Source organism: Lissotriton vulgaris, chromosome 2_1 (assembly GCF_964263255.1).
Source record: "Lissotriton vulgaris chromosome 2_1, aLisVul1.2, whole genome shotgun sequence".
Taxonomy (NCBI): Eukaryota; Metazoa; Chordata; class Amphibia; order Caudata; family Salamandridae; genus Lissotriton; species Lissotriton vulgaris.
Window position 1 is genome coordinate 1,983,953,723 of NC_141687.1, and position 18,491 is coordinate 1,983,972,213.

Sequence of the window (18,491 nt, forward strand, 5' to 3'; positions counted from 1 at the left end):
GACGGGTTCCCCAGCGGTCTACTGCGCAGAGATACTAATTCGGGAGTCGATTCTAGCGCATTACAAACCCACAATAATAACTGCGGGCCCTGTTGGCGGCCGTGGGCCTGCTGCTTTATGGTGATCAGAACCTTGCCTGGGTGCAACTGGTGTGTCTCCTTTGCGGGCGGGCCTTCTTTCTTCCAGCCCATTCCCCCCTTTGTGGACCTGCTGTGCGCTCCGGTGAAGCACACCTATTGGCGTCGTAGTGGGCCTCAGCACACTTCATCGCCGCACTGTCCCCTTTCCCATGATGGGAAGGCACTGTCCTTTTTGGATATTCGGCGGTGGGGTCTGATGCCACCTTCATTGGCATGCCATCTGTGAGACGGCGACTAACTGTGGCGTGGACAGTATCCCGGGGATTTGACTTACCTACCATCGGGGGTGCCTTCTCCATCAGTGAGCAATGACTGACTATAAGTTTGCCCACCCTCAAATGTAAAGTAGCCTGCATTGGTGCACATGCACAGTCTTGCCTCTATCGCCATCTCTTTCGGAGAGCCCGGTATGTTTGCTGCCTTACTGTGGGCCCCCGCCCCCTTTTGCTTTTGTCTGTGCTGGAGTTCGTGGCAGGCTGATGGGCGATAGCACGTGGTGGCCTGTGAACTTTTAGATATTGTCGACTGTGTTGTTGGTCGCTGGCTGGCTGCTCTTTACCGGTCCTGAACTCCCGCTGTGACCGACCGATCCTCCATTGATCAGGCCAGGTGATGTTCCTGCAATCTGGCGTACCATCGATTGGGGTAGCTGATCCGCCCCTTATTCCACTCCTATTGCCACGGTCCAATTGCAACCGGGACAAATTGCTGTTTTGGTCTCTTCTCTACTGGGAATCCCACAGGGCATCTCCCTCTTAAATCCGCTGTCACGGTCGATGCAATGGCGCATACAAACCAAAAAGTTGGAGAAATTAGCTAAGGATTTGCTGAATTTTTTGACAAAAAAAGTATATCCATATTTGCAACCAGACTATTACAAACAAGATAATCAGGGTCGTTTTTGCAAACAGAGGACGGGGCGGTTACAGAGGACGAAGAAATTTTACCACCTTTTCGGACTCATCTTTTAGTTCCGGGAGTGATTCGGATCAGGCAAAAGCAGGCCCCTCAAACAATTATCAATACCAGAACTTCAATTACCAACAGCCCCCTTTTTTAGGCCAGGGTCAGGGCCAATGTAGACCACCAAGAGGCCGAGGCAATTGGGGGAGGGGTCAACAACCAGGCCAACAATCCAATACTGGGAATTGGGACGGAGGCAAGTGTCGTGCCCAGAAGCAGGTCACCTTCCGACCAGAGAATCATGGAAAAATCTCCACAAGGAGGAAAGTCTACCGTTGGTGAATAATTCACCAGCCAATCAGCATGGGGAGAACATTTTGCCAGTTGCTCAGACTTTAGTCAATAACCAAGTGACGACAACCACTGCTGGTGTGAGAACTGTAACTAATCCTGTCTTGAACATCTCGAAGTACCAACTTACAGACAATGAGAATAAAGTGCTTAGTAGGGGTCTGTCATATGTCTCCACATCACCACCCAATAAGTTCCAGCTCAAAACTGAACTTTATAGGTTCTTTAGAAAGATTAGGCTACGATATTACTTTAGAAATTCCACCACACAACTAAGATCTTCTGTAACAGGCCTTAGAGAACCATCCACTTTCTTTCCGCCCACATACGCTATGAGCAACAAAATCCTAGCGTTTGAGGAGCTGGTAATTAGGGATGTTGATAAATTTCTGTCAAGACCCAAATATACTAGATTTAATCTTAGTAAAGTTGAGAAACAGGCACTTATCTCCTTGAAACCCAAAGCCAATATAGAGAATTTCTCAGGATACATAGGTAGAATACAAAATGTTAGGTAAGACCAGCTGGACCATTAACCATAACAACCAATACTAGGGCCAATAGTCAAACTACATTGGTCCAAACCTATGTTACAACGTACGAATTCTAAAAGGTTATACATTGCACTATCTGCGGGGATACCTATACAGATCTTGTAGGAACCCATACCCACGGAGCTACACACGTGCCAGGACCCTACAATAAGTTATACTGAACGGAAACCTGGGGCAAAAAAAGAGGGTTAGATTATGCATAAAGTGATACTATTGTACTTCCCTCAATGAGGTCAGAATACGGCCTTGAGTATAAGAGAGTCATATAATCGGACCGCAGTGTCCGCCACAGAGGTCCTTCGCAATCTGCGGGGTTATCATCGGGAACAGGAGATCATTGCTCTCAGAGTCCGACGGCAGAGTGTTATCATCTGGCAATCTTAAGTAATTCCAGGATGAAATATGTGGGCACTTGAAATTCTCTATATTGGCTTTGGGCTGGCGGGGTTAGGAAAATATAAAATACTGACATGGAATGTGTGGGGCATGGGGTCAGTCCACAAGCAACACAGGATTCTTGCCCAGCGAAATAGGCGGAAAATCCAAATAGTTCTTATTTAGGAGACACACTTAACGAATTGAAGTCAGTAAATTGCGTAAAAAATGGAAGGGACATACATTTAATACTTCTTACTCAGCCTTTGCAAGGGGGTCACTTGTTTGGTTTCAGAGCAGCACCTTTGTGCTGTAAGAACAACGGATAGACACAGAGGGCGTTTTGTACTCTTGTTGGGTAAGCCCCCCCCCCCCCCCCCCCCCCCCGGCACCAATTACACACCAGGAAAACAGAATTTTTTGCTCTCTGCCCCTGCTGTCCCCGATTGATGAGTCTACCTACCTTGGGAAGACTATCCCGTATTTAACCCATTTGAAATTCTCCTGGGATACGGGAGGGTTCACACCCCGGTCCCAACTTGGTGTCTCTGGCCACAAACTCCTGAGGACCAGGTTTTAGAGACACATTAGGCACAGCCATTACTAATTAATTCACAGAAAATTACAAATCTGCCTCCTCCTGCTTAATTGAATGGGATGCATTTAAATCAGTCATCAGAAGCACGGCAATAGGGGCTACCGTGGGGGCCCGGCAGGAAACGCATAAGAGCCTATCCTCAGTAGAGAACCCTCTCCACAATCTGGAAACCGCAGCAATTACTAATTCCTCTCAGCAGGCACAGCTACAAGAAGCCAGAATTGAACATGCAGAACTTCTTGAGCGACTTTGCCTATCGACTATAATACATACACGCAGCATAGTCATAAAGATGCTGATCAATCAGGAAACATATTGGCACATCTTATACGGGACATTACCTCCCCTGTCCCGATAACAGAAATCTCCCTTCTGGGTGGTACTGTTGTCTCTACAGACATTAACATGGTGTTTTGTACATATTACAGCAACCTGTATAGGGCCCCGCTGGCTGCTTCCCCTGATCACTTGGTCACCTTCTTGGGGGACCTCACATTCCCCACATTATCCACAGATGGTCAGTCGGAATTGGAAGCCCCTATCACTCATTTTAACATTAGGAAAACCATCAAAGACCTTCCCAGAAACAAAACTCCTGGCCTGGATGGGTTACCTGCAGAGTTTTACACGACATATGTGGCACAAGTCACCCGCATCTAGAAATCCTCTACGAAACGGCACTGGAAAAACATACTCTTCCCTTGATGACTATGCAAGCGCTAGTTACCTCTCTCCCTAAACCAAATAGAGACCGACACGACATATCAGGGTATCGCCCCCTCTCACTACTATCCACCGACTACAAAATACTAGGCAAAATCTTGGCCAGGCGCTTCCTTCCCTACCTCTCAAAGCTTATCCATACTGACCAATATGGGTTTATACTGGGACGCAATACGTCCTTAAATATCAGACGACTCCATTATATATTGGAAGCTGTGGCAGACATTTCTCGTACGATCGGGTGCATTTCTCTTGATATGCGCTAAGCGTTTGATACACTCGATTGGAATTATATGTTGACTTCTATGGAAACATTTGGTATCCCCAAAGGTTACTTGCAGTGGGTTGAACTATTATGTTCCGCTCCTTAAGACCGGTCCAGGACTGGCTCTCATATCTCTTCGGCATATCCTATAACCAGGGGTACACGGTGAGGATGCCTCTTGTCGCCGTTACGGTTTGTTTTAGCATTAGAACCCCTCCTCATTAAAATTCGCAGTAAGGCCATGAATCAGGGGACTGTACTCAATAACGCCACACACTTAGTGTCCGGATATGCAGTTGATATTATTTTATATGTAAACAATCTTACTTTCAACCTGGAACCTGTCCCTTCCATATTTAAACACTTTGAACAGATATCGGGACTGGCTATTAATGAAACTAAATCCTATGCTTTCTACATGCGATAAAGGGATACCCCGGAGGCTGTGTGTTTTGGTGACTTATTATTAACTACCGCCCCAGACAGCTTTAAGTATCTGGGTATACAAATATACAAAACCTCCCAAGGCCTTATAGATGGCAATTTGTTGACGGCTATTACATTACTCTGAAGCCAGGTCTCTTTTTGGACCTTGCTGCCCCAGTTGGTGATGGGCAGAGTATCCATTTCTAAAATGGTGATGCTTCCTCGTCTCCTATATACCTGCCGACCACTATCCCAGCCCAAATTTTTCATGCACTAGGTAGACTCCTGTTAGAACTTATATCAAGATGGCCGTCTGGTAGGAGCTCTCAGAAAGAGCTCCAGTGCTGGGGATCACTTACGGGTTACCATCCCTGTTTAGCTGCAGTTATCGGCAGTAACCGATCGCCTAAGAGTAACTGGATTAACCCCATCTACATCTTGTGTTAATCGCACGTCCACTTGTACGTACATCACTTACCTTCCCACGGATCTCGGAGCGGAGGGGCATCTATGAAGCTGGTTTGCCTGTCGACCTGTGGTGGAGCTGGCCTAGTCATCTCATTAACTGCCCCCCACATCGCTCTCTGCACAAGCGGGCCTGACTTGCTGCCGTTGTTCACCACCAGCCTGATGGAAAAGACCACGATGACGGGCCCAGGGATCCTGCCTGAGTGAAGAGGGCAGAGTTCAGCATGGTCCTGGATGTTCCCCCCGGCCCCAGTAAACAGCAGAGCGAAGCCGTATGAGAGCACACGGACGCCATAGTGTTGCCGCAGACGACGGAGCGGCTTGTCCCGGCCTCCCCTTTCTGAGGCAGCATGCAGCAGTCCGATTTCACCCGATCGACCTACCTTGACGGGGGACCCCCGTGACCCCCCAGGTCGAGACCTGGTGATGCCTTCTCTCTGAACGGCAGGCCTGGGGTGGCCCCCACACGCCGGGGCAGGAGCTCCTCTGGTCTGCTGCATCGAGCCCCTGACGACCACAGGAAGAGGCGGTGAGGCTCTCCCCAGTGAGCGGATCAGCAGTGATTTCCCGGTGTTTTTAAGGAGTCTTGATCAATGGGATTATGCTGCTGGGACGGACGCGGGAGAGAGGCAGTGGGTCCCGCGAGCCCTGAAGACCACAGGAAGTACCTGTAAGGCAGTCTCTATCTGGCGCGCTTCAGTAGCAGATCCCTGCTGAGCCGAGACCGATGCAGCTAGACGGTGGACTGACGCAGCGCGGCAGATCAGAGTGCAAGGCGGCAAGGCTCTTGGGCCGTGGCTGCAGACCCCGGCGAGAATTCAAGTAAGCTCCTTATGAATTTAACAAGCTCCTCGTGTCCCCGCCCCCTCAGGAGCTGCACATAGCAACAGAACTACTCCAAAAGCGCGTGCGTTTGCATCTTTTCCCAAAAGAATAGACTGTTTACTCTGCGCTCATGATACCATGGCAACACTGTCCCGAAGCAACAAAGGGGGCCTGATGAAACGAGCTGATCTACCTGTTTTTATCATAAACTACCTTATCCTCAACTGCATGTTAAAGGTAACAACTGCTTGGTTCATAAGACTTTATTCATATTGCTGCTATTCTGCATCCAATCGTACTTTTACTATCTTTAAATGTAGTTATTTTTCATTCTCAAAATTGCCGGGCCACAAAATAACAAAGACAAGGGTTCTCCCCCAGCCACGGGTCAATTCCAGCTATGTTTTACAGCATCTCCTCTGTTTACTAGTCATCACAACTGAAACAGGACTACTCTACCACAACTTCCCTTTAGCCAGTGAAACAGGACTTCACTGGATAGTCCACAGTTCCTCATCAATGTAATGGACAGCGATATAGGACTACAGAATCTCTATCACATTTAATGATCACAAACAAAGGACTTCATAGCTAGTTATCCCAATGAGTCGGCCATCTTAGGCTGTCTCTTCCACTGAGGTTAAACCTCAATCCCTGCGTCTATAGACCTCTCTGACTTTTCTCTTTGGGTCAGAATGTCCTTTCACTCATAACCCTATATATTCCATATATATACTCCACTATACTATATTTACTAAGCCTCGTCCCCCCCATCCTTACCCTCCCACTCCCAAGCACTCCTCGTTATGCAACGCACCACCATTAGGCTAAAACCCACCTTGCGACCCATCCCTTCTCACTCTACTTGCAATCTACTCGCAATCACCAGGATACTTGAGGTTCCAACTCCCCTTCTCCCCGTCAGTTCAGGATTCTCTAACCACCCTCTCACTTGCTATCCTCACCCTTCCCTACCCACCCCTCTCCCCATCACTCCTCGCCACATCCCACCTACCCCTACGAGTCTCTTACCCACCCGGTGCCCCTTCCCTTCTTACACATTGTGCTGGTCATAGCATGGAGCTCACAGGCACACACACCTACATCATCATTTACCCCCACACCCTCTCAAAAAAATCAGCCAAATGATTCACAATTTCATAAAACATCACCCTGGACCTCTCTTTGCTGACCCTTACTTCTCACCACACAACGGGATTACAACCACGGATATCATTTTCCACACGAAACGAAGAGACCAATGGAGGAAAGCCTTCTTAGATGCACTTTCCATCTCCTCCACGAGGAAAACCGCTCATGGGTTTGTTATTTGTATTTCCCCCTCCCAGCTCTCCCAAGCCACTGCAACCATCACCATTTACAATAACAGTACTATCCTCATTCAAGCCACTGACCGTAGTCTAAATCTCTTAGACAACATCTTCCCCATCAATCAAAGACGAATGTCTAATCCCCAATCCGCTACCCAATCGACCCCCATCTCCAGCACACTAGATGCCACATCTCCCATCCCGTCTGACAACCTTGCCCCCTATCACCCATCCTCTACCCATATGTGACTCATACGTTACCTCCACCCAGATTACCCCTCCCACCAACTCACCTCACTTTGCTCCACCTAACGCACACCTCCCGGCGGTCAGCTCAGCGGATGCAGCATACACCTCCCCAGTAGATATGGAACCCCCTCAGACTACGATCTCAGCTCCCCTCTCCCTAACCGCATCCCCCCTATAATCATCTCTCCCATTACCTCAGCCTTGCCCCATAATGCTATGCATTACACTTCCTCACCCCGTCTCGCCCACTCCCGCCCTAGTCATCTGTTTGCACAGAAAAGGACACCCCTCTGCAAGTCTGAAAACTCGCTGCCCTCAGTACACACCCCCTCCCAATTTCCCCTCCCACACTCACACCTCAGACAACCACCCTACAACTCCGCTATCTACCTCCACAGCACTCCCATCCACTCCCATAACAGTGCCTCCAACACTACTCATATGTGCACCTGACTCACCTGGACCACTACGCAACCATCAAAGTGCTTAGCACCCCCCATTCACACCCATAACTCACCATCCACATTGGCAACATTCCCTCCAACACTACGTCTACCTGTACTTGATCACTCACTCAACCCAACCACTCGGCAGCGATGCAAATGCATAACATAGTCTCCAACCCCATACATAATCTCACCAGACCCTAGACTGGATGAGATTATGACCACTCTGCACCAAATCAAAAAGGAACTCCAATCTTTTAAGGAGGTGATCTCGAAACAATCAAGGCACACTACTCTTCCAAGAACATTGACTTTTAGAGTACGCCCGATCCACCCTACTCTAATATCGAAATCTACCCTTCCTAGTTGGAAGACAGTTCCCTATCGTAACATCTTAACACGCCCAATGCGTAGCACCAACCCGTTCTCCGAGAGCGATCTCCTCTCTCTACTTCACTCTTACGAACTCACTCTTACGAACACCTTAACTCCCACTCAGATGCCCATTCCTACCATCCCTCCCAACCCTTACAGAAGAGTCCCTCTCATTCAAGATCTCACCTCTTCCCTCACCACACCCCGTCTCAAATGCATACTCCTAAATTGTAAATCTGCTCTAGACACGCAGCAGACAGCTGATCTCATCATCTCACAGGAGCTTGACTTGATTATATTAACCGAAACCTGGCTAACGGTTTCCTCCACTCCACTCCTCGACATTCTATTTCCCCCTAAATATGACATCAAGAGATTTGAGAGAATCGACTTGATAGATGGTGGTATCGCATGCATACATCGTAGCAACATCACTGTAAAGAGAGCCATATCCCCTGTGTTCCCCTCATGCGCATACATATGCCTTGACCTTAGCAGTAATGGCAAAACAATATGCTCGCTACACATCATCTATCATCCACCTGGAGACAACCTCATCTTCACCGAACACCTCATGGATATCATTTCATCGAACATCGGGCAGCAGAATACCCAAATATTCTTGGGCGACTTCAATCTCCATTGGAACGACCTCAACGGCGCGCAGTGGTTAATACTCTCAAACACTTCCTTGACGACGTAGCCCTTACCCAAATGTGTAACAGCCCTACACATAAAAAAGGATCAATCTTGGATTTAATGATCTCCAAAAGTGACGCCATTCAGTTGGCCTCGATCAATCCCTGTGACTGGTCAGACCACTATATTATCAACTTCTTTATCAACGAAACTTTGAAACTGAACTCTGTTCAATCCACAAAACCAAAGATTTGGAAAAGAGACCTAAAAAAACTCAACCCCAACACTTTACCCTCTTACTGCTTCAACCGTCTTCTGCCCCCTGTAGGATCCTCCGACGTCCATGATCTCACCAACCATTACTTCAACTCTATGACCTCGATAATTAACGAAGTAGCCCCCCTGCAACTAAAGAGAGTTTCCACCAAAGACTCTAAGCCCTGGTACAACGGTCTTCTTAATGAGGATAGACGGTCTCTCAGATCTCATGAACGCATTTGGAGATCAGTCCCATCTTCGTATCACGTCAAGTTACTAAGGAAAAAGAGAAACACTTATTATAGAAAGATCAAGCGCACGAAAGCTGACTTCATCAACCACCATCTAGACCAAGCAAGAAATTGTCCCAAAAAACTCTTCAAATTAATCAAAATCCAAGCTAAGGATGCTCCACAACGACCTCAAGATTCAGCCAGCTTGCAACCCAACTGTGAAGAATTTTCTGCCTTCTTCATTCAGAAAACTGACAACATTAAGAAGGATCTCCCAAATGACCTAATACTACACTCCAGACCGCTTATGAACACCTCACTTCCACCCCCTTCCGCACCGCACCAAATCACCTCAAAGTCTCTTTTAAAAAACAACGCTGCCTGGTCATCCTTCGCTACATATACGGAAGAAGCTTTAGGCAAGATTCTTATTACCCTAAAGCCTGCCAATCACCTCACCGATCCTCTCCCTGCAAATTCTGTTAAAGACTTAACCCCATGGCTTTTTCCTCTCTGGACCAGAATTATCAACAGTTCTCTCCAACAAGGCTGCATCCCGAACACCCTCAAAACTGGTTTACCTCCTTCCTCCATAACCGAACGCAAACATACAAGGTCAACAACACGCTGTCCAATCCCATACCAGTCTTGTTGGGGGTCCCATAAGGCTCCTCACAATCTCCGACATTGTTTAACCTTTTCCTGGAACCTCTCACCGAACTGCTACATGGGTCTAACGTACAATATCATATATACGCTGACAACACACAACTTTATCTCAAGATTCATACCCCAGAAGACATTAAAGTGCTCAATACAATGCTCAGGAACACCCAGATTTGTTTGGCAGAAAACCATCTCAAATTGAACGCTCAAAAAAACGAATTCCTCCTTATGGCTCCTCCCGCCAAAGTCCCCTTTATGCAAGACCTGATCAAACATATTCCTGCATTCAACTTTCAACCTAACATTGTAGACTCAGCTAAATCCTTGGGAATAACTCTTGACAGCAACCTCACTATGCAGAAACACATTAGCAATGCAACAAAGGGAGGAAACTTCCAGATCAACACACTGAGGAAGCTGAAACCATTCTTGCCAGCCAACGATTTCAAGTTGGCAGTACAAGCGCTAGTTATCCCTCGGGTGGAGTACGGAAGTTTATCCTTGTGTGGCCTTCCTAAAACTACTAAATGTGTATGGCCTGGTAATGAACACTACCAGGACACCAGTACGCACTACTCAAGTTCAGTTTGACGTTAGTACATTCTTTTAATTTTTGCAAACAATAAACAAAAACATCATCTCATTTGCATTTTAGTTTCTTTAGTTGAAAAACAAAATTCTCTGTTAGCATATACAATGCCTGTATAGTACATAGTTCATACAACTCAACAATCAATGCCTTTCATCAACACCCAATGCATTTCGGGGCGAGAGCCCCTTCGTCAGGGGTCGCTAGTGCAATGGAATAGGGAATTCCGATAACCCGAGTAAAATATAGTGACCTGTATGACTATTTGCGTGAAAATCTTATTTGTGATGTCATTTTATCATGAGCCTTCAAGTCCTACGTGGGAAACATCAGTCTCGACAAGCGCTCATTATTTAGACCAACCGGAATGAAGCTTAACAGCGAACCGTCACGGCGTTCTTCCCGATTTCATAGTTTGCAGGCTACATACCAGCACAGGACACATATCGAACAAACATCGTAAGGATTATTAAATCGAGTGCAGCACCCCCCCAAATTCATTGTTTACTCTTCCTAAAACTACAACAGCACCCCTAAGAGCCTCAATAAATGCAGCAGCGAGACTCGTCACTGTTTCGAAACGAAGAGCACATATCTCCCCAGACTTAAAAGCCTTGAACTGGTTACTGCTTGAAGCCAGAATTCACTTAAAAATAGCATGCATGACGCATAGGGCCTCACACCACAGATCACCCAGCTACCTCTCACAGAAGCTGACGATCTTGGGTGGGATAAGCGCCTCAAGAAGTGCTGAAAACCTGCTACTGAAATCTCAAAGATTCAACAGGAAGAAAACATATAAATGAACCTTCTCTGGGATGGCGCCCAGGATATGGAACTCACTTCCCCCAGAAACCAGACTGAATGCCTCTACGGTTTCATTCAAAAAGGAAGTGAAAGCGTTCCTCATGGCGAAACTCACCTACTCATAGACTAAAGAATCTCAGAAACCAATCATCCCCTTACCATTAACCCTTACTTCGACAAGGGGCCTTCTAGACTTTCTAGGCACGCTTTCTGACCTCGACCTAACTCAACGGTTATATGTTGTTCCTGTACCCTAATGTTTCACTTTGCTCTTTTTGTTTATGTATACTTGATGTGCCTGCATTTATTTGTTTGTATATCCAGCGTGACTTACTGTAGAGCGCTCTGATATCCGCAAGGATCTTGTTCACGCTATATAAGACCTTCAAAATAAATAAAATAAAAAATAAAATTTGGGGCAAGGGACGTAGGAGGGTCAGCCTTGCCAAGTTACAGCTGCGACCTGAGGAGGGAGGACTTGTAGCCCTGTACTTCCGAGCTTATTGTATTGCTAGTCAACTGCAGTGGTTATTTTATTGGCTAGCGGGACGACACATTCAGCTCTCCCCTTTGCTCAAAACTGCATTACTGCATTGGAAGAAGGCACACCAATACACCAGAAAGGCCCCACATACTCCCCCCAACATTCCCTTGCTTGGGATACCTACTACTACTGGTTTAATCTCGAAAAGGGCTTTTTCCTTATGGGTTTAGGAAGGTGTGCCAACAATTGGAGCATTATTCACTGAGGGCATACTAGCAGATCACAATAACTTTGTCCGTACACAGGGGGTCCCCGACACTTTTTCTTCTACACGTAGCTATCTCTCACTACATCAAACGCTGGTGGTCCCCTGAAGGGATAGAACCCCCTAAGCATGAACTAATATACGCAATATATCTCATAGGAAGCTGATGCCACCTTACTCACTGGCTATACAGAGGTATTCCAGCACACAAGGATACCGTTACTGCCACTCCGTGTTTAATGGTTTCTAGGAAGAGAAATGACAGACAAGGAATGGTCCTCGGTTTTCGAGTTTCCTTAGAAAGTGTCCTGCAATGCTAATTTTAAATACATACAGTACATGATTTTACATAGGGCATACCTTACACCACATCGCCTTAATCGTATATTTCCTAACATACAACTCATCTGCTCTGGTGTCAGGAAGCAGATGCAGACCTACTTCATATGCTGTGGGGGTGCCCGTGTCTACGCATATACTGGCAAACCGTTTGGTTACAGGGTGCAGGAAGTCACTGGTACGACTGTTTGGTCATTGGCGGAGAGCTGTCTACTGGGACTCCGTAAACCACCTAAGAGGCAGAAGGTCCAGTATAGATTTGCTGACTTGGCTATACTTATAGCAAAACGTGCCATCACAATGCGGTGGAAATCTGCTCCCCCCTACACCTATGTCATGGCAGACATAAATGGTCTGCTGGGGCACCACTGAGAGTACAAGACAACAAGACAAGAGGAATTTATAGGACTGCGTAAGATCCCTATCTCTCTGGATTGGGACCACATGCTTGAAACATTTAAAACCATTGATATGCTAACCCCTCCAGCATCGCAGAGTAGACCCATCGTACCCCCACATCCCCAAGATCTGGACTATCTGCTACCCAGTAATGCCATTTCCCTTCATCTCTTGGATGACCTAGAGATATATACATATGTATGCTATGAGACTGTCTGTTATTTACTGTGTGGATACAATCTTTATTTGTGGCGCGCTATAAGTTAGTGGACCAGGAACAGGGGCTGTGGGGGGTAGTTCTAAGTTTTCGTATTAGTTTGGTAAAGTATAGTTTGTCAGATACTTATGAGTCTGCTAATATTCGGATATCTCACTATATCAATGCCCTGTCAGTTCCTTATCTTTTGCTCCCTAGATAACATGACACTGTCTTGATATGTGTTCTTGGATACGAATATCCACATTGTTATTAACATCTTGGAAATAATCTGTGTATTCATGTTTGATACCTTTTAATTACTAGCGGCCAATTGTCTGGAAGATGTATCGCATTTATTATGCTGGTTGAAAACTCAATACAATTGTGTAAAAAATAAAAAAAGGCTAGATCCCAGCACTCTGCTTTGGTGGAGCTGCAACAACCCATTGCTTGGCGGAAGGTCCCGTGTCCGCTCCTGATCTTCATCTCCCAGGATCTGGTGCTGGATCTGTAGCGGTGTTGCATGCAAGACCACAACTTTCCCCGGTGCCTGCTACAGTAATGACACTCTTGACGCCGCTAATGCCCAATGGTGCCGCAGTCCCCCATTGTCACACCTTACTCCGATAGGGACGCTGACTGGGACCATTGCCCTCCCAGTTGGAGCCATTGCCTATTTCATTCGACAGGCCTAGTGAAGGTGCCAATTGACCCTTATGATGGCTCTTATTGATACCAGCATCCCCTAGATGACATACAGGACAACTGGCAGATGTGGTCTGGCCACTCCCATACCATGGCTAAGCAGGAGGGTGCCTCATTCGCAGTGGTGGTGTGGAGGGTACTGAGGTCTTAGACTGTCAGTTGCTCTCCATGGCAGTGAAGACCAACATCTTGACAGAGGTGCTTCAACCAGGAGAGGCGCCCTCCGAACCCTTCCTCCAATTTACTGAACCTCTTACCAATGTACTACTCTGGGCCTGGTCTAAGCCCTGCACAGGGGCTCCTGTCCACAGGCCAATTGCCCACTGTTATCGCACTGCTCCATGGGACCCCAGTTCCTCACCCAGCATCCCCAGCGCCAGAGACCTTAGTGGTCCAAGCTTCCACCTCCCTTGTCAACGCTGACTCACTCCCTACCACTCCACTTGATTGTGAATCCTAGAGCCTGCATTTCGTCGGTAAGAAGATGCAAGCACTGCATTTGGAGAACAACACATGCCTCTTGGGCCGAGACACCCATACGATCTGGGATTCAGTTGCACAAGTGCTCTCATGGTCTTTTAGGAGGCTGAGCCATGCTGTTATAGGCAATGCAGATGACAAAGATGCAGCAGGGTTCACCATCAGATGTGGACTGGATACGACCGACTTGCTGAGCAGAGTGATTGCATTGCCCTTAGGCATGTTGCCTGGTTGAAGACCACCTTTTCGGGGGATGTCCGTGCTTCACTCATGGACATGCCCTTTGATGACTCTCACCTTTTTGATGAGAAGGCGACTCAGCTTTAAGGATAGCAGAGCTAGGGCCAGGCCCTTGTGCCTGTCCATGGCCCCTTGTCAACCGAAGTCTGCCTTCCGCTCTTTTTGTGGCTATGGAAGGGGCTCCAAGCCATGTTAATTTCTGCCTAGCCACCAAGGCCAACAAGCTTCCCAGCCTTTTCGTGGCTGATGATGCTGTTCCCACAGACCACGTGAGGCCACTAGCCAGAGGTCCACCACTCCCCCGGATGCTGCAGCCTACGAACCCCTATAGTTTACCCTTATACTAACATGGGCATCCAGTGGGGGGCAGGATATAGCATCAGCTGCAACACTGGCAGTCGATGACCTCAGACAAGTGGAGTTAACATAGTCAAAGGGGCTACTCCATCCTCTTTCTGGACACTCCACCACCCATGCCACCTACTAACAGACAGCTGATGGAGGTCCATCTCATGCTCTGTCAGAAATTGGTGGCGAAGGGAGCTATTGAGAGGGTGAAGGTATCAGAAGTAGGTAGTGTTTGCTACTCCACCAACTTTCTGGTCGCCTAGAAGGACCTATCCTAGACCTGCGCCTTCTTAACTTCTTCCTGAAAAGGGAGAAGTTCAAGATGCTCAGCCTAGCTCCGTTACTGTCCACCCTGGAGTCTGGATGGTGGCATTGGACTTCCAGGACACATATTTCTACATCCCCATCCTGCCTGGCTCTTCAGTATGCCATGCTCCCTTTTGGTCTTACCAGTACCAATTGAGTGTTGGTGGGTGCAGCACATTTGGGGAGGTTGACGTTTCTAGTCTGTCCCTACTGCAACAATTGGCTGTTGAGGGCATCTCCCATCTCCTGACTCTGACAGACCTCCTGCACTTGCTGGGGTTCACTGGTAATGTGTAAAAGTTACACCTGACTCCTTCTTAGACTCCCTTTCATCTGGGCCATTCTGGACACTACAGTTTTTTTATCTACCTTCCCGAGCGGCAAGCTCAGAATATTAAGGCTTTTTCAACCTATACATCAAACTTAATCCTGGATTTTGGCAAGACTGTCTCTGAGGCTATTGGGTCTCATGGCGTCCTGCATCCTGCAAGGGACATATGCCTGTGGGCATATACGGGCTCTGCAGTGGGACCTGAAGTTCCAGGGGGCACACTATCTGGGGAAATCTCTCCAACATGGTCTATATGTTGGTCGGAACTGTAAAAGGCCTGCAGTGGTGGCTGACCACCCACCATTGGGTCTATGGCAGACCCCTCTCCCTTATCCAACCAGAGCTAACTGTAGTGACAGATGGGTCATTCCTGTGCTGGGGCAGCCATCTGAGAAAGGTGAAGGAGGAGTCTGAGCTCCACATCAACCTGTTGGAACTTAAGGGTATCCGACTGGCATTGAAAGTTTTTCTTCCCTCCTTATGGGGAAGGCTGGTGCAGGTGTTCATGGACAGTTCCACCGCCATGTGGTACTGCAACGAACAGGGGGAAGTGGGGTTGTGGACCCTTTTTCAAGAGACCCTGCGGTCTCTGGACATGGCTCGAACGTCAGGGCATTTCCCTTGTGGTTCAACGCCTGGCGTGCCCTCCGTACACCAGGGTAGATGAACTAAGTCGACGATGCTTAGCAGTTCACAAGTGACGTCTCCATCTGGAGGTGGTGCAAGGTCTTTTTCAAGAATGGGGAGAGCCCTGATTGGAGAACTCAGTGTCAGCAGTGCTACATTCTGGAGTTTCCAAGGTGGCCCTCATTCTGAGACGCTTTTAGTCTCGAATGGAGCTCTGGCCTCCTGCACGCATTTTCACTGATATCACTCCTGCCCAGAGTTCTCAAGAAGATCAGGAACTGCCAGGCCTGAATTATTCTTTTGGCTGTGGATTGGGAACAGAGAGTCTATTATGCCGAGCAAGAACATTGGTTCTCTAGTCAGGCTGCCTCTTTAGGAGGATGTTCTGAAGCATCAAATCAGAGGGTTCTGCACCCAAACCTGCACTCCTTGTGTGCTCATTCCACCAGAGCCATAGCTGTTACCACTGCTTTAGTTTGCGGAGTTCCTGTCCTGGGCATCTGACAGGCAGAAATGTTGGCATATTCTGCACATGTTTACCAAGCACTACTGCTTGGATAGTCAGGTCCGTCTTGAGAGGCACATTATTAGTTCAGTCCTGCAGGACTTTGTGGTCGAAAAGCTGTTTTTGTCGATCCACCTCCGGGGAGGTATTGCTTGGGTATCTTTTCTAAGGTAAAGAATCTGTGACTAGAAGTCTCTATCAGATGAACAAGTTACTTACCTTCAGGTACGCCTTGTCTGGTAGACACCCCTTCCGCAAATTCAAATAGCCTTTTCTAACCCTCAAAAGGCCAAATCATTTCTAAAGCTGAATTTTTAGATCAGGTTTGTCACAAATGAATAGTCTAATTTATTATACAGTGCACCCATGGGCATTACAGTTCTTAAAATGGCAATGTTACAGTTTACACACAGAAAGCTTTTGAATAGGAGGACCATGTCTTTCTTTGGTTTTACTTTTTTGATATCTTAAATTGGTGTTCATACATGTATTTCACTAATGACTAGTTTATTTCTAATTGTCTCTTTCAAAAGACAGAAAATGTTACCTGCTGCTGACATATTTTCTGTACAAATGCACTGAGGTAATCTTGAGTTTATAAATTAAAAAATAGCCATGTTGAAGAACCAATATTACTTCCTATATTACTATATTTTTTTTTCCTCAGAAATAGTAGGGGTACATTGAACACCTTTTGGTGAGCCATATCATTTTTTTAAACCACTATTTCTGAAAAATGAGCACGCTATGGAGTGTTAAAAAAAGAAAACCTGTAGTACGGGTCCTGCTGCACATGTCAACTCGTAGGTAAAATAATGGTAAAGTGAACTTCTAACATTCGTTGTTTCTGCCCTGCAGACAGAGTTAGCTGTTTCAGGCAGAGCTCAAACATTATATAAACATATAAGACTAAGGACGCTCTATCCTTTTCTTTCTGTATAGTTAACTCCAACAGGCAGCAGCTCCCTGCTTAACTCAATGAACTGCATCAAAAACCCTGTGAAGACATGCGACAGTGTGTTCTCGCTGATCGAGAGCCTCACCTTACAGATCCAGAAAAGGTTGGAAGACCCCAAGTCTGCAGGTAAGCAGTGGTTCTAGTGTCCTGTGTATATTTATTTAGTCTGCACTTGTATATGTAGGGTATTGAAAATACATCCATAGTATTTTTGCATGGAAAATCTATTGAATGACCTATTTAGAAACAGGTGGTTAGCTAAAAAAAAACTGTAGACAAGTCCATGGAATATTAGTGTGAGCTATGTGTCGAAACAAGAGACAAATGTAGAAGGTACAGAAGAGAGGGATGCTGGGAACGGCGTCAGAGAAGGCATATTAAAGTTATATACATGACTTACAGCGAGAGCAGAGTAACTGTTAGCTGCATTTTAAAGCTGTGCCAAAGAACGTGACCGTGAAATTGAAGGTAAAACGAGTAGGCGTACTTGTCGCATGTCTTACCAGTTTGAATTGTGAGAGCGGGTTTAATTCACCTCCTCACACACCATTACTTACCGTGTGCATCCTTGTCCGCTCCTCGGCGTGGTAAGCCGATGTCTCTAGCCTTGTGAGTCCGGATTCTGGCTGAGGCGTGCGGTTCGCCCTGCTTGAGCATGGGTGTGGACATGTCTTCTTGCGAATGTTCCTTGGCCCCCGATGTCAGCGGTCTTGGCTGATTTATTTCTTTCCATTGGGATTAAAGGTGTCTTGGATCTGGACCATACCTTTTTATATTTTACTCGTCCGTGCCTGAAATTACTTTTTTATATCTATATGTATGTATGTATGTATGTATATGGTATTTCTCCAGCATGAACCCTAGCCGAAAGACAGTGGAGTGCTGGACATGCTCAAAGCATTCAAACAGCTAGTAAGAGGATTTGGAGCTCGGATGCAGATGGTTAATGCATTGTGATTACGGGCCTGATTTAGAGTTTGGCGGACTAGTTATTCCATCGCAAATATGATGGATATCCCGTCCGCCCTATTACATGTGCCATAAGATATAATGGACTCGTAATACGGTGGATGGGATATCCACC

General features: G+C 46.8%; 1 protein-coding gene across 9 annotated transcripts in view; it reads left to right on the plus strand.

Annotated features, from left to right (window-relative positions):
• Positions 1–18,491, plus strand: part of PPIP5K1 (diphosphoinositol pentakisphosphate kinase 1) — a 1,319,084-nt gene that overhangs the window by 873,215 nt on the left and 427,378 nt on the right. For all 9 annotated transcript variants that reach the window (XM_086958191.1, XM_086958195.1, XM_086958197.1 and 6 more), the window contains one exon: positions 17,392–17,533. In XM_086958191.1, coding sequence (XP_086814317.1) covers positions 17,392–17,533 — 142 coding nt within the window. The remainder of the gene's footprint in view (positions 1–17,391; positions 17,534–18,491) is intronic.